Source organism: Artemia sp. Qi Xiang Cuo, chromosome 6 (assembly GCF_049724085.1).
Source record: "Artemia sp. Qi Xiang Cuo chromosome 6, ASM4972408v1, whole genome shotgun sequence".
Taxonomy (NCBI): domain Eukaryota; kingdom Metazoa; phylum Arthropoda; class Branchiopoda; order Anostraca; family Artemiidae; genus Artemia; species Artemia sp. Qi Xiang Cuo.
In genome coordinates this window covers 57,104,252-57,116,831 of record NC_142799.1, presented here as the reverse complement: position 1 = coordinate 57,116,831, position 12,580 = coordinate 57,104,252, and the positions used below count along the sequence as shown (strand labels likewise).

General features: G+C 36.2%; 1 protein-coding gene across 5 annotated transcripts in view; it reads right to left on the bottom strand.

Moving 5' to 3' along the window:
• The window catches only part of LOC148951425 (uncharacterized), a 146,400-nt gene that overhangs the window by 110,259 nt on the left and 23,561 nt on the right, over positions 1–12,580 (bottom strand). For 2 of the 5 annotated variants that reach the window (XM_089090875.1, XM_089090877.1), the window contains exon 1: positions 5,825–6,610. The exons of 1 other annotated variant lie outside the window; for it this stretch is intronic. In XM_089090875.1, the coding sequence (XP_088947001.1) occupies positions 5,825–6,452 (628 nt within the window). In that variant the 5' untranslated portion in view covers positions 6,453–6,610. Of the gene's footprint in view, positions 1–5,824; positions 6,611–12,580 lie in introns of those variants that run through there. 2 more of the 5 variants (XM_089090876.1, XM_089090878.1) reach the window with 1 other exon arrangement.

The window sequence follows — 12,580 nt, the reverse complement described above, 5'->3', positions numbered from 1 at the left end:
AGACCATATCTAAAGGATAGGCGGCTAAAGTCAGCGATCCACATTTTCTAAAAGTGCGCTTTTAAAAAAAGTCACATATTTCGTATCTTCGTATCGTAGCAAAACATCATAAATTATCTACTGAATTAATTTCCACTGTTTAATGGGTATACATGCAGAAATGTTTTCTAACGAGGGGAAAATTTTAAGAAAAATAAGGGAAATTGCAAAAAAAACATCATCCACGTTTCACATTTTCACATGTCAGCGGCCCACATTTTCTAAAAGTGCACTTAAAAAAAGAACTCAAATATTGCGTATCTTCGTATCGTAGCAAAACAGCATAAATTATATAATGAATTAAATTCCACTGGTTAATGGGCATACATACACAAATTTTTTTCTAATGAGGGGAAAATTAGTAGAAAAATCAGGGAAACTCCATGAAAAACATAGGAAAATAGGAGATCTTTAGAAAATCAGGGATCTGGATGCTCGAAACCTAACCCTCTCCCCTCCCACGTGCACGTTTGTCATCCGCTTTACCAACGATATGTCTTAATAGATATATATTCCTAGTTCAATACGCAAAGGGCCTCTAGATTTGCCTTCTTTTCACAAAATAGCGTGATACGTCAAAACAGTACGCTTTTTATGTTCCTCTCCCCAGGCGGTAATTTTTGGGTCCACTTAAACGTTTTCCTCGCGCTTTTTTCCTTACAGAGCACTTTTTCCATACACAACGTCCTTGAGAATGCCAGTATTTTATGAATAATACCTATCATGCAAAGGCAGTTATAAAAACTGCATGGAACAAGTCAGAAGATTCATCAATTCGTCAAGTATAGATAATTAGTCACACCCAGAATAAACATGACTTTAACGCAATAGAGAAAACCCAAATTGTCTCTTTAATTTATTGGCTAAAATCAAGGGGTTATGCACTAAATAACTTCACCAAAACTGGAAGCATGTCCACGAAGACAGCTTCAGGTTCGGAGGCGGGACTGGCCAGATAGTTTACGTATATCAACTTAAGTGAGTACGCAACCCCTTGGCAAAGCTAATTCCTTCAAGAAAGGAAGATAGCACTTACACGTGCATTGGATTAAAAAGGCAAGTTTTCTAGTGTTAAATGAAATCTGTTTGGGGCATATCCATGAAATGGACTTATTTTGTTTTCTTTAAACGGAAACAATTTCATTAATTAACACCACGCTTCAAAATCATATGAAAAGAATACACAGGAAATAAGTAATGGTTAGGTTAGAAATCTCAGAAATGGGTTAAAAACCTAACCTGTCACCATCAAACCTGCATAAAACTGAAAAAGTTGACTGGCAACGGTGACTAAATCCAAGGAGAAAAGAAAGGTATTTTGGAAATTCACCGGTGAATGTCGACATTCACTAATTTCGGACGATTACGCTAACAATACCATAAAAAACGATTCTTCAATTAGAGGGCCACCTTTTATTGCTGTTTTCTTTCTGGTTAATATTTTAACAGTTTCATGTATGAAATTAAGAATGACCGGGAAATAAATATTTAGTTCTGAGAAGCCAAATAAGGATTTTAAAGATCTGAAATAAGCGTTATATACAAATAATATAGGAAAACCCTCAAATTATTTTTTGGGGGGTGGGGGGGGTCGGTCCTCCATCCCTTGCTTATTGTTAGCATGCGTGTATTGTTTCAATGGACCAAGCTTTTACATGTGCATATGGCTTATAACCACTTTTCATAGATCATTAAGCACAAAAGAAACCAAATTCATAAACTGTTGGTAGCGTTGTAACAAGTAAAAGTAGAAAAAAAAAAACAGGCAATTTAACGTTTATTTCCAAATCATTTGACATGGAGCTCAAATGGGCCACATGGCTTAACTAAGGTTGACGTCCTGAGCTGCCTCTAGTCCAACCATGAAACCAAACTTAATATGTTTCTATATAGGAAACACACACAAAAAAACCTAACGCAAATAAATGAAGACTTAATAACGAACGGAGGCGATTAAAATCGGTTGCGGCAGACCACAGAACGGACAGAAAGGAACCTTTGAGCTACTATTCGTGATTTAAATACATTCAAAGAGAATGGATTTTTTACATCATTAATTTTGCAATTTAATATAGCAAAGAAATTTTTGCCAAGAAACAGAATTCAACGATTAGAAGCTGTACTGAATAAACGCCAAAGAACGGTAGACATTATCATGACAAATGCGTCCAATTCAAGTTTTATACGTTGCTTTATACATTATTATTCTAAGGGACACAATAAGAATGGTTATAGAAAACAATACTTAACTAACTTTGTAACTTTGAAGTGCCAAAGTAGGTGCGAGGCAATGAACCTATCATGAGATGTGAATTTTAATTTCACTGAAAAAAATAATATCGAAACCACTAAATATATGACATAAATTCAACCGGATACATTTTTTAACATTGAACCACACAGACCCCTACAACTCAAATTGGGGTTTGCAGGAACCCAAAGATCGCGCAGAAGCCGGTGTTGCCATCAAAGTACAGTACACTGTTTCTTTTTTTCGTGTCTAGTGATAACATATTTTTGAAAGCATATTTTCCAAGGTTAACAGTAAGCCTATGTTTTTCTAACAAGCAAATCGCCAAGAGGGGACCATAGCATCAAAAGAATAGCTCCGAATTATGCCAGTGTGTCGAATATATCTGATCTTACGCCACTAAAGTTTAGAGCAGTGCTTCTCATCCTGTTAACTTTGCGGAATCATCAAAGCACCAGACATTCTGAGATTTTTTCTTTTGGTTGTTTCAAAAATTATGAAATTTCAGAAAATTGCCACATTTCTCGGTGTTACCACATTCACCAAAGTAAATAATCATAACTTATTAGTTAAATTTGAAAATGCCTTTCGTTCGTTGAAACTCGAACATTAGTAAATTGTGATTCCTTTGTAAAAAAAATACGCGGTTGAGGATTTCAAAACTAGAGTATCCAAACTAACTTGACAAGGACACAAAATCGTTTATTACTCAGTTTTTAGGATAATTCCTTCTCTTCTAAAATGGTTTCAGCATCCATTATATTGAATAGACCTTCTACATAAATTAGTGACAAATTGAGCAGCTTCTAAGTTTCCGATCAAAAAATGGGCACTTGTTTAGAATCTGGGTACACACGCGAGATGTGAAGTTTCGTTAATGGTAATGCAATAAAACAAAATAGGATGAGAATATAATAGTTTAAGAAACAAATTTGAGCTATATATTTGCACATTAAGGGGGGAGGGGTATAAGCATAGCATATATTAATACGTAACCTAATCTTACCTAGCTACCAAACCCCAAAAAACTGGGATTTAGTCCCCCTAAACCCCAAAAAACTAAAGTTTAAATCTTTGTCACGGAGTGAGCAACACCTCACAAACCTGTTTATCAATAGCGGCCTTGAGATTTTGATGCGGTCTTTCTTTCGTATGTACCCAGATTCTAAACAAGTATCAAAAAATTGTCTGTAATAATTATTGATTCCCCCATACAGACCCACCTCTATTATCATAAAGTCTTTACGCCTTGCAGGTTGTACTTCGTCACACAAATAGACATTAGTTGGATTTTTCTTTGCCAACAAATAAGAATCATCAAAAGAATCAACAAATAGTTAAAAATTAAAATATCTTTCGTTAGTTTCAAATTAATATACAAGCGCCCACTCAATTTTATGACGGTTATATCCATGTATTACAAATTACGACTCCGATGGCTATTCTGTTTGTTTAACTATAATTTCCCAAAATATGAAAATTTTATATATATATATATATATATATATATATATATATATATATATATATATATATATATATATATATATATATATATAAACCAGCACGCACAACAAAACCCTTGATACATTTCTTATGCATTAACGCACGTTTGGGGCCGTAATAATAGCAAACCTTGACACATAGCGTTCTTATCTTACTACGAGCCTCCACTAATAAAAATAGTGCCTCCGAATTCCATTGCATTTTGAAGTTGTCAATTAGTAGGCTAACATAAACGTTTCTAGGCTTTCTCTTTCAACATGCTTGTCTACCACTTGGGAAATGTAGTTTTGGGGTATCGCATATCATTAAAGGCTTCCGCAAAAATCCTTTTTCAGATACTTATCTATGCAAAAACCTTTGATGATGGATTGTTACACGCGGAAACGACCGACTTTCTTTTCTTAAAAGAGCTACAAATATTTTATGAATAAACAATGAAAAAAGCAGATCAAATGTCAAAGGTCTTGTTTCAGATCCAGTTGACAATAATTTGAACATTTTTCATAACAAATTTAGAACAAATGTAAAACGCTGAAAGGTTTTATGGGCTTTTGCTAACTATATTTCAACTGAAAAAAAAAGACTTGACAAAAGTGCAAAATTATTGTCATTCGGCAAATGGTAACCAAATGATATTTGGTAAATGCACACCTTCCTTTTTCTATTAAAAAAAAAAACAATTCTTTGGTCCTAAAAATTACCAATTTCCTAGTCAGAACACAAAGAAAATATAAAAAAAAGAACAAAATTTGACGAAAATTGTAACTGATCGCTATCATGTAGGACGAAGAATTAAATGGCTGTCGAAAAACAAAACACATGATGAGCTTATATACAAAACAGGTACGTAAGCAACATTTTAGTCTAATGAGAGGGTACAAATAAACAAAAAACTTTAAAAGCTTGGTAAACTTAATCGGAAATGAAACTGAAATCGTAAAATGTCAAGACTGTGGAGAGGGAGGAGACATAGACACAGTCCCCTCCCCCCTGTGTAAAAGTGTCAAATGGGCTTAGGACCGTTCACAGTGACAGCGTAAGTTTTTGAACGGGCAGTTCGTATCAAAAACAAAATAATGAAAAAGAGAGCTAAATGAGTAGACTTTTAAGGGGTTTTAAGTCTCTTTTTTTATATGGTGGCATACAGGCACACTATACTTCGACGCCTTTTCGAGACCCGAATTTTACAAAAAGTCCCCCAGATGTCCTTATAGTTTCTGTCCTATTTCGCTTCTTTTCTAAGGGTTTGGACGAGCTGTTCCATGAATCGTTACATTTTTGTAAACAGTTAAAAATTTAGAATTTTCCAAACTGTATTACAAATTTCATATTTTCAAACCATTAACTAGTCTTAAATCCTAATAGAATTGATCTCTTTGGTATTAAAAATTAAACTACAAGCACAACCTTGTTTTTAATCCTGCAAAGACGATGAGATGCCGAAGAGAAAAAATGTCGAATATTGTCTTGCTTATAAGCAAGAATATCAACAAATAGCGGTACGTGTGCATTAGCCTGAACACACTCAAGAAGTTTTCTTTATCTGATCTGAGTAAAACCGGTTTTTCGCTCACATTCGGCTATAATTTGCTTATTCTTTCGCTAAATAAACTACGATGCAGGTATTTTTTAATGAAATATTTGATAAATAGATGTAGTTAGGTTAGGCATTTAATGTAATGCGTTCTGAGCGGCCTAATTTCCGTAATTCTTTGTTGTAGTTTCCATTAATTTTTTTTACTAAAGTACTATATTTTCATCATATTTCGGTGTATTTCATTGCAATTAACCTGACTTTAATTCTTGAGTGTGTACTAGCTGACAAGAAAGTACAAAAAAACATACTAGAACTAACCCATTTGTGTGAACTTTGTGTGTGCCAACATTTTTATTATTTATATTAGCAGCTTTGTCTCTTCTTGTCCATGCTGCTGTACCCATTTGCAGCCTGTTTATTACACTTTTCCAAATAGCTAAGTCATTCAACACAAAATTGTATTTAAACTAATAATTCTTTCAAAATCAAACCTTTAAATTTAGATCCTACTTCTGGTGAACTGATCTTTCTTGTTACCGGACAATGGCTAGCCTTATTCTTTCTATTATCAAGATTAACCTGGTTGTTAAGGCCTGGACTAATCCGATTCGCACTTCCTTTATAGCTAGATTTCTCAACAACACTGTTGCTCAGTCTCTTGATACTATCCTTCGAGTTCAGACAAGAACTTTTACGGAATTTCACCGGTTTATCGGGCTCAACCAGATTAGAATTGGAATCCCTTTTCAGGACTGAACTAGACAAACTCAAATTCCTCTTTGATTCCTCCTTGCTTCTTAAATAGGTACTTGAAACACTGACAGATTTATGAACCGGCAAATCACAAGATTGTTTACGAATTCTATGAGACTTCACCACGTCAGGAGGATTATCAATTCGCGACAATTCAGCAAAAGTAACAATATCAGCTAAGTCAGCCCTGAGCCAATCAGAATCCATACTAAGGGCGCTAGCCGGCACAAGCAATAACTGATCTTCATCCCCTTCATAATTACTCAACCCTTGCCGCCACAAGCATAAATTATTCACACTATCATCGTTATTCAGTTTATATAAAATACTACTATCACCTAAACATATCATACGACCACCGAACATTTTTTAAGACCATCCTAACCAGGCGATGGTATAAATTGCAATGCACTGCCAATCCAAAAGCCCACTTGTTCAATCGACGGACGAAGCTAATTTCACTAATATGCGCGTAATTACCCAAGACTACGGAATACAACACCTCGAGATACTAGCAAAAAATCATCAGTCTGGTGGAAACTACTGAGTGTACGACTGACTGAGTCGAGACTAAGAAAATTAGAAGAGAAAGTCCAAACGCTCCTCACTAATAGCGGCGCGCGATATACAATATACATGATGTAATCGGGTTGGATATTAATATCGAAATGGGATATTATTGAACCAAAATGAACTGTTGGCATCAATGAGCTTTAATCCTAATTTGCTCCCTATACGAAAGAAATAAGCACATACAAAACATGTGTTCACAAATTATAAATATATTTAAAAAGAGGTTCAAACCAGAGACGCACGCAAGGGGGGACACAGATCCACTCACCCCCCACCCCCAAAAAAGCCCTAAATTTTATCGAGATTTCTGGTCACTTCGTATTCAAATTATCGTATATAGTTAGTTTCTTTTCAATATTGTGCCTTCTGAATTTTTGTTTATTTTTACTCCCCTGCAGAAATTTCTGCGCAGGTTCCAAACACCTGTAGTGAAATAAGGAATGTATAAGCATCCTCTGTTGACCGTCCTCCAGCTTTAGAAAAAAAATCATCGGCCTGATGTAGAAACCGAATAGAGCAGTTTGTGGGCCTACCTTGTGTATTCCAGCACCTATGAAATTTTCCATCTAGAATTACCAATATAACCACGAAGCAATGAGGCATGATCATTTTATTATCTTTCTTTCAGAAAATTCGGTACTTATCGGTTAGCTGGAACACACGCGACAAGAACCGCATATAGAATCTCAAAGATCCTAATTAAACAGGTTTCCTCTGTCTAGTGAGGTATTGCTCACTCCGTAAACAAATATTTAAACTTTAGTGGTTGAAAGGGCAAAAAAGGTACCTAGGTTAGGTTACGTATTTAATATATGCTATGCTTTACAACCACCCCCCCCCCTAACGTACAAAAATATATAGCCCAAATTGGTTTCTAAACTATTATATTTTCATCGTATTTTGTTTTATTTCATTAGCATTAGCCAAACTTCACTTCTCGCGTGTGTTCCAGCTAAGCAACAAGTTCCGAAAATACATATATCTTGTGTTTGCGGGGAAATCTTAAGTTCTTAGATATTGGGAGAGTACTGGAATCTAGCGATTTCAGATTTGAGCTCAAAATAGAGCCCTACGCTGTAATGCATTCAGTGAAAGAGTTGAACCACCTTTCCTTCCACAAAATAAAACAGCCAAACTGCACGAACAATATAAGGAAAGGTACTTTCCCATTATATGGGCACTTCGGCTACAGACAGTCGAATGAATTCAGTGATGGAGACTCGTAAAGCCGGTAATTGTTATCTAAATTGATCGAAGAGCGTGGTTTCTCATTGAATTAACAATATTTAGGCTAAACTGTTGTTTTTTGGGGTTTAGGGGGAGAAAAAAGTACCTAGGTTAGGTTAGGTTACGTATTTAATATATGCAATGCTTTACCCCCCTCCCCTAATGAGCAAATATATAACCCAAATTTGTTTATAAACTGTTATATATACGTCCTATTTTATTTCATTAGCATTAACCATACTTGACTTTTTAGAAGTGCCCATATAATGGGAAAGTACCTAAGGAAATCGTAGAAACTTGAATATGAGGGAGGCAGCGAAAGGCCCCCCCCACCTATCGCAGTGGACCACGTGACGGGTACGCAGGCTTTGTTCGTCAAGACTTTTCGCCTGAGCAAGTCTGGCATAAAAACTAAATAAAAGTTACTTCTTACAACCGTTATAGCAATTCAGATTACTTTCAATGTCGCATACCACTAATCCGCATCATTGTCACCAGAAAATTAAAGCTGGTGAATTAATATACTCCCCTTTCCAGTTTTTAAAACAGAAATTCACAACCGTCAGCTGTGTTATTTTCATACTGATGGTCCCGCCCAGAGGGAGTAATTCATCAACTAATGTAAATATATGCTTCTATACATAACATTGGAAATACATTCTTACATGACACAAAAAAATGCGCCTCCCCAGTAATTTTCTCGTATTTTGGGTGTACATGGGGGGGGGGGGTATTCCCGGTGACAGCCCTAGCAATGATTCCGCCTTAACGGAAAATAATCGTTTGAAGTACATATTTTACCCTTGGACAAGGGCTAAGTGGCAAAATTACTAGTTAATACAAACTTTTACTTTTGAGTACACATATGCTGACTTAAATTGTGGTGAATAGATATCGCAAAGCCACTTCCATATTTACAATCACCGAAGAGGAAATATTGACCTGTTCCTATTTATGTTAAACTGACCACAATCAGGACTTCTTCAAATTATCATTTGTAAATAAAATTTCTAGATTACAAGTCTGATATTGAGGCTAAAAATTCCAATGACAACCAATTTAAAATGAACAAAGAGGCCGGCAATCTACAAACATCATTTAAATAATTTGATATATTTTGTTACGAAAATAAATATTGAAAATACAAAGTCCTAAGATCATAAAAGATTTGTTACAATTTTTGGATCTGAATCCAATTTGCTCGATTCTTACATATATTAAGTGTAAGTCAAACTACGGTACAGCACCTATACAATGAGGGCTTGGGAAAAACCATCATAAAAGATTTGTTACAATTTTTGGATCTGAATCCAATTTGCTCGATTCTTACATATATTAAGTGTAAGTCAAACTACGGTACAGCACCTATACAATGAGGGCTTGGGAAAAACCCATATTAGGGTTTTGAGTCAAGAATTGGGAGATCGAAAATAGAAATTCTTATTGAGCTACTGGAAGCGTGTTTTCTTTAGATTTCAAGGGGTTCAAACCCTCCACTTTAGGTCTGGTCCTAATTAAGGATGCCGGAAAGACAAGAACTCAGAGGGATACTGAGTCCAGATCCTCCTTCAAAATGTGTATTATTTCTCCATAATTTATTACGCATTCCGTACAATTGCCTGTTTGGATTTTTTCTTTCAAATTTGCCTCTTACCCCTGAACAAAAACCTGGGTGTGTTGCAAAAAAAAAACTTATCGCATGCTGACTAATGGTCTGCGTTGCACAGGTACCGATCTCCTGATTCAATACCCTCGGGCGGGAGTACAATGAGGGGTGAGGGACCAATCCTCCGACACTTCTCGTGCACCCCCCCCCCCAGATTTCTCCAGGTACACATTTAAAGTTGGGTCAACTCTGGCTGAGCCTACAGAGTCACACAACTGACCTCCGTTTCAAACCAAATAACCAGCGACGCCAGGCCTCGAACCCCTGGCCTCAAGTCTGGAGGGCTAACCACTCGGCTAGGACAACTCTAGTTGAGAGTGTCGGTCTAAATTTGAGAGAAGAGAATTTTGGGTGATTTCATTTTTCAACTTCTTCAACTTTCAATTTCTTTAAAAAAAAAAGGCAGTACTGTTCTAATATCTGGACAACACACGAGAATGCGACTCGAGAAAAGTAAAGATCAGATTAAATTACCCGGTAATTTCCTATCTGACGCTGTATAAACAAGGGGTTTCTCATTCCGGGAACTATATTTAAACTTTAGTATTTTGGGGTTAAGGGAAAAAAGGTACCTAGGTTAGGTTACGTATTTAATATAGGCTATGCTTTACCCCACCCCCCTAATGTGCAAATATATAGCCGAAATTTGTTTCTAAACTATTATATTTTATCCTATTGTGTTTCATTTCATTAGCATTAACCAAATTCACTTCTCGCGTGTTGCTCAGATATTAGATTAGTACCAAAAAGCTTCCCTTTCCCTGCGTTAAGATTTTGCATGGTAATGCATTAGAGTGACACATTCAAGAGGAGTCCTGAAACTTCTTGCCAAATTTATTTCTCACGATTCTATTCTTTCTCTTCTGTAATTCTATACGCTTCTTGTTCTCATAATTCTATTAAAATTTATTTCTATTCTTGTTTACTCTTTAATTGGCATCAAGCATCTTCAACTTGCGATGGACATGTCTTATTTACAAAAAAAGGATTTATCCAACGCTATCAATTGACAACTTTTAGGTTTCAACAGCAGTCATGGGTCAACATAGACGTAATTACTGAGGGGAGGGGATCAAAAGACCATAAATAGAATAGATTTTGGGCCAGGATTTTTCCGATACTCTTTGTGAAAGAGACAAGTTTTAAGAAACGGAGGGATTCTCCTCTCAGTGTACAGACAAGATGTATGGTAAGTGAACATATAGGACAAAATTGAAAAGAAATAAACCATCACTCATTTATTTTTTTAATCATAAACCACAAATTGATTTAATCAGCTTGTCTTTTAAACGATAGATACTTGGAATGAAAAAAAAAATCATCAGTTCTAAAATAGTTAAGCTCTATTGAACTTCAATCCAGTGGTTAAAAACTAAAAAAAAAAAATCAACGGTACAAAAGTCACTGACATGAAGAATGAATAAAGCCATATGTTCATCCAAGACCGTGTTTTATCAACAAAGCACAAAGCAAATTAACTATTATACCGGTGATTCTTGTCGGCCTGCGAACGATTTCAGTAACGGAACCAAAATCGGGTGTTGTGAGACTCAGAAATGGGCCAACTTGTTTGACATTAATCTATTTGAAACTTACAGCCGATAGTCCTTGGGCCAAGAGTAACCTAAAGTACCAACAATTTTTTTTTTTTGGGGGGGGGGGGTAAGGGTCCCCCGAGAATAGGGCCTGAAAAATGACCAAAAACTTTTTTTCGATCAGCTCAAAACACATAATCTGAAGTCCTTAGGCTAAGAGGATTCCGACGGAAAAGGATTAAGTGAAACAAATATTGGCTGCTAAACAAAACGGGACCCGAGAGAGCGTTAAACAGCTTTTATTTGAACGACTTGAAGCTTCATAGTGTATGCTCCTATGCCCTATCGAAAACAGTCCTAGTCTCGGGGGATAGGCTCCCAAAAATAGGTCCCAATTTTTTTTTCTTAACAGAAGATGAGCTTTTTAGGGAGACTGAAAAAACTATCAAGAAAATACGAGTAGGTGCTGCTCTTTATTTCTCACATAATGTCCCGACAAATTATACACATATATATAAGGGACTGAATAGATACTATATATAAGGGACTGAATTCTGACTTAGATATAGGTTGTGTGAAACCAAACTAACAATGCACATTCGATTGGAAATTGGAAGGATTTGTGCCCTTTTTAATAGTCGAAAGTGATTGGAAGCCAACTAACATCCCTTCCACGCCCATCATTTTATCAAACACATCCAATCAAAATTTTGAGGTAGCCATTTCGTTAAACGTAGTTGAAAGATCTAGAAATTATGCCTTTGAGGAGGACACTCTCCACAGTTCTCAGGGATAGGGTTGTACTTTATGCCCTGGGGGCATATAAGGTTTTTATAGAAAGCATTGTCGTAGAAACTTCAAAAAGGATTCATTCAATTGGGGATTGAGAGGTCTAGTGTCCTTATTAACAGTCAAAAACGAATGGAGGGCAGATGCCCCCTCCTCATGCCCGTTATTTCCCAAAACACTTCCGATCAACACTTTGATATTGTCATTTTGTTGAACGTAGTTGAAGGGACCAGAAATTATGTTTTTGAGCATGACACGCCCCCCCCCCCCATAGCCCTCAGGGCTAAGATTGTAAGTTATTCCCTGGGGGCATATAATATTTTTATAGAAAGCGTTGTCGTAAAAACTTCAAAAAGAGGTCATTGAATTGGAAATTGAGGAGGCTATTGTCCTTTTTAATAGTCGAAATTAATCGGAGGGAGTATCACCCCTGCCCCACGTCCTTCATTTCTCAAAATATTTCCTATCAACGTTTTACTTTACCCACATGGTTCAAAGTAGTTGAAAGGTAAAGAAACCATGTCTCTTAGGAGTACAACCCTCCCCCATAGCCTTCAGGACAAGGATCCTAAGTTATGCCCTTAGGGCATATAAGGTTTTTATAGAGTTTTGTCGTATAAGCTTCAAAAAGGGCTCATTCGATTGGAAATTGAGAGGACTAGTGCCTTTCTATTAGTCGAAAGTTATCAAAGGGCAAATACCCC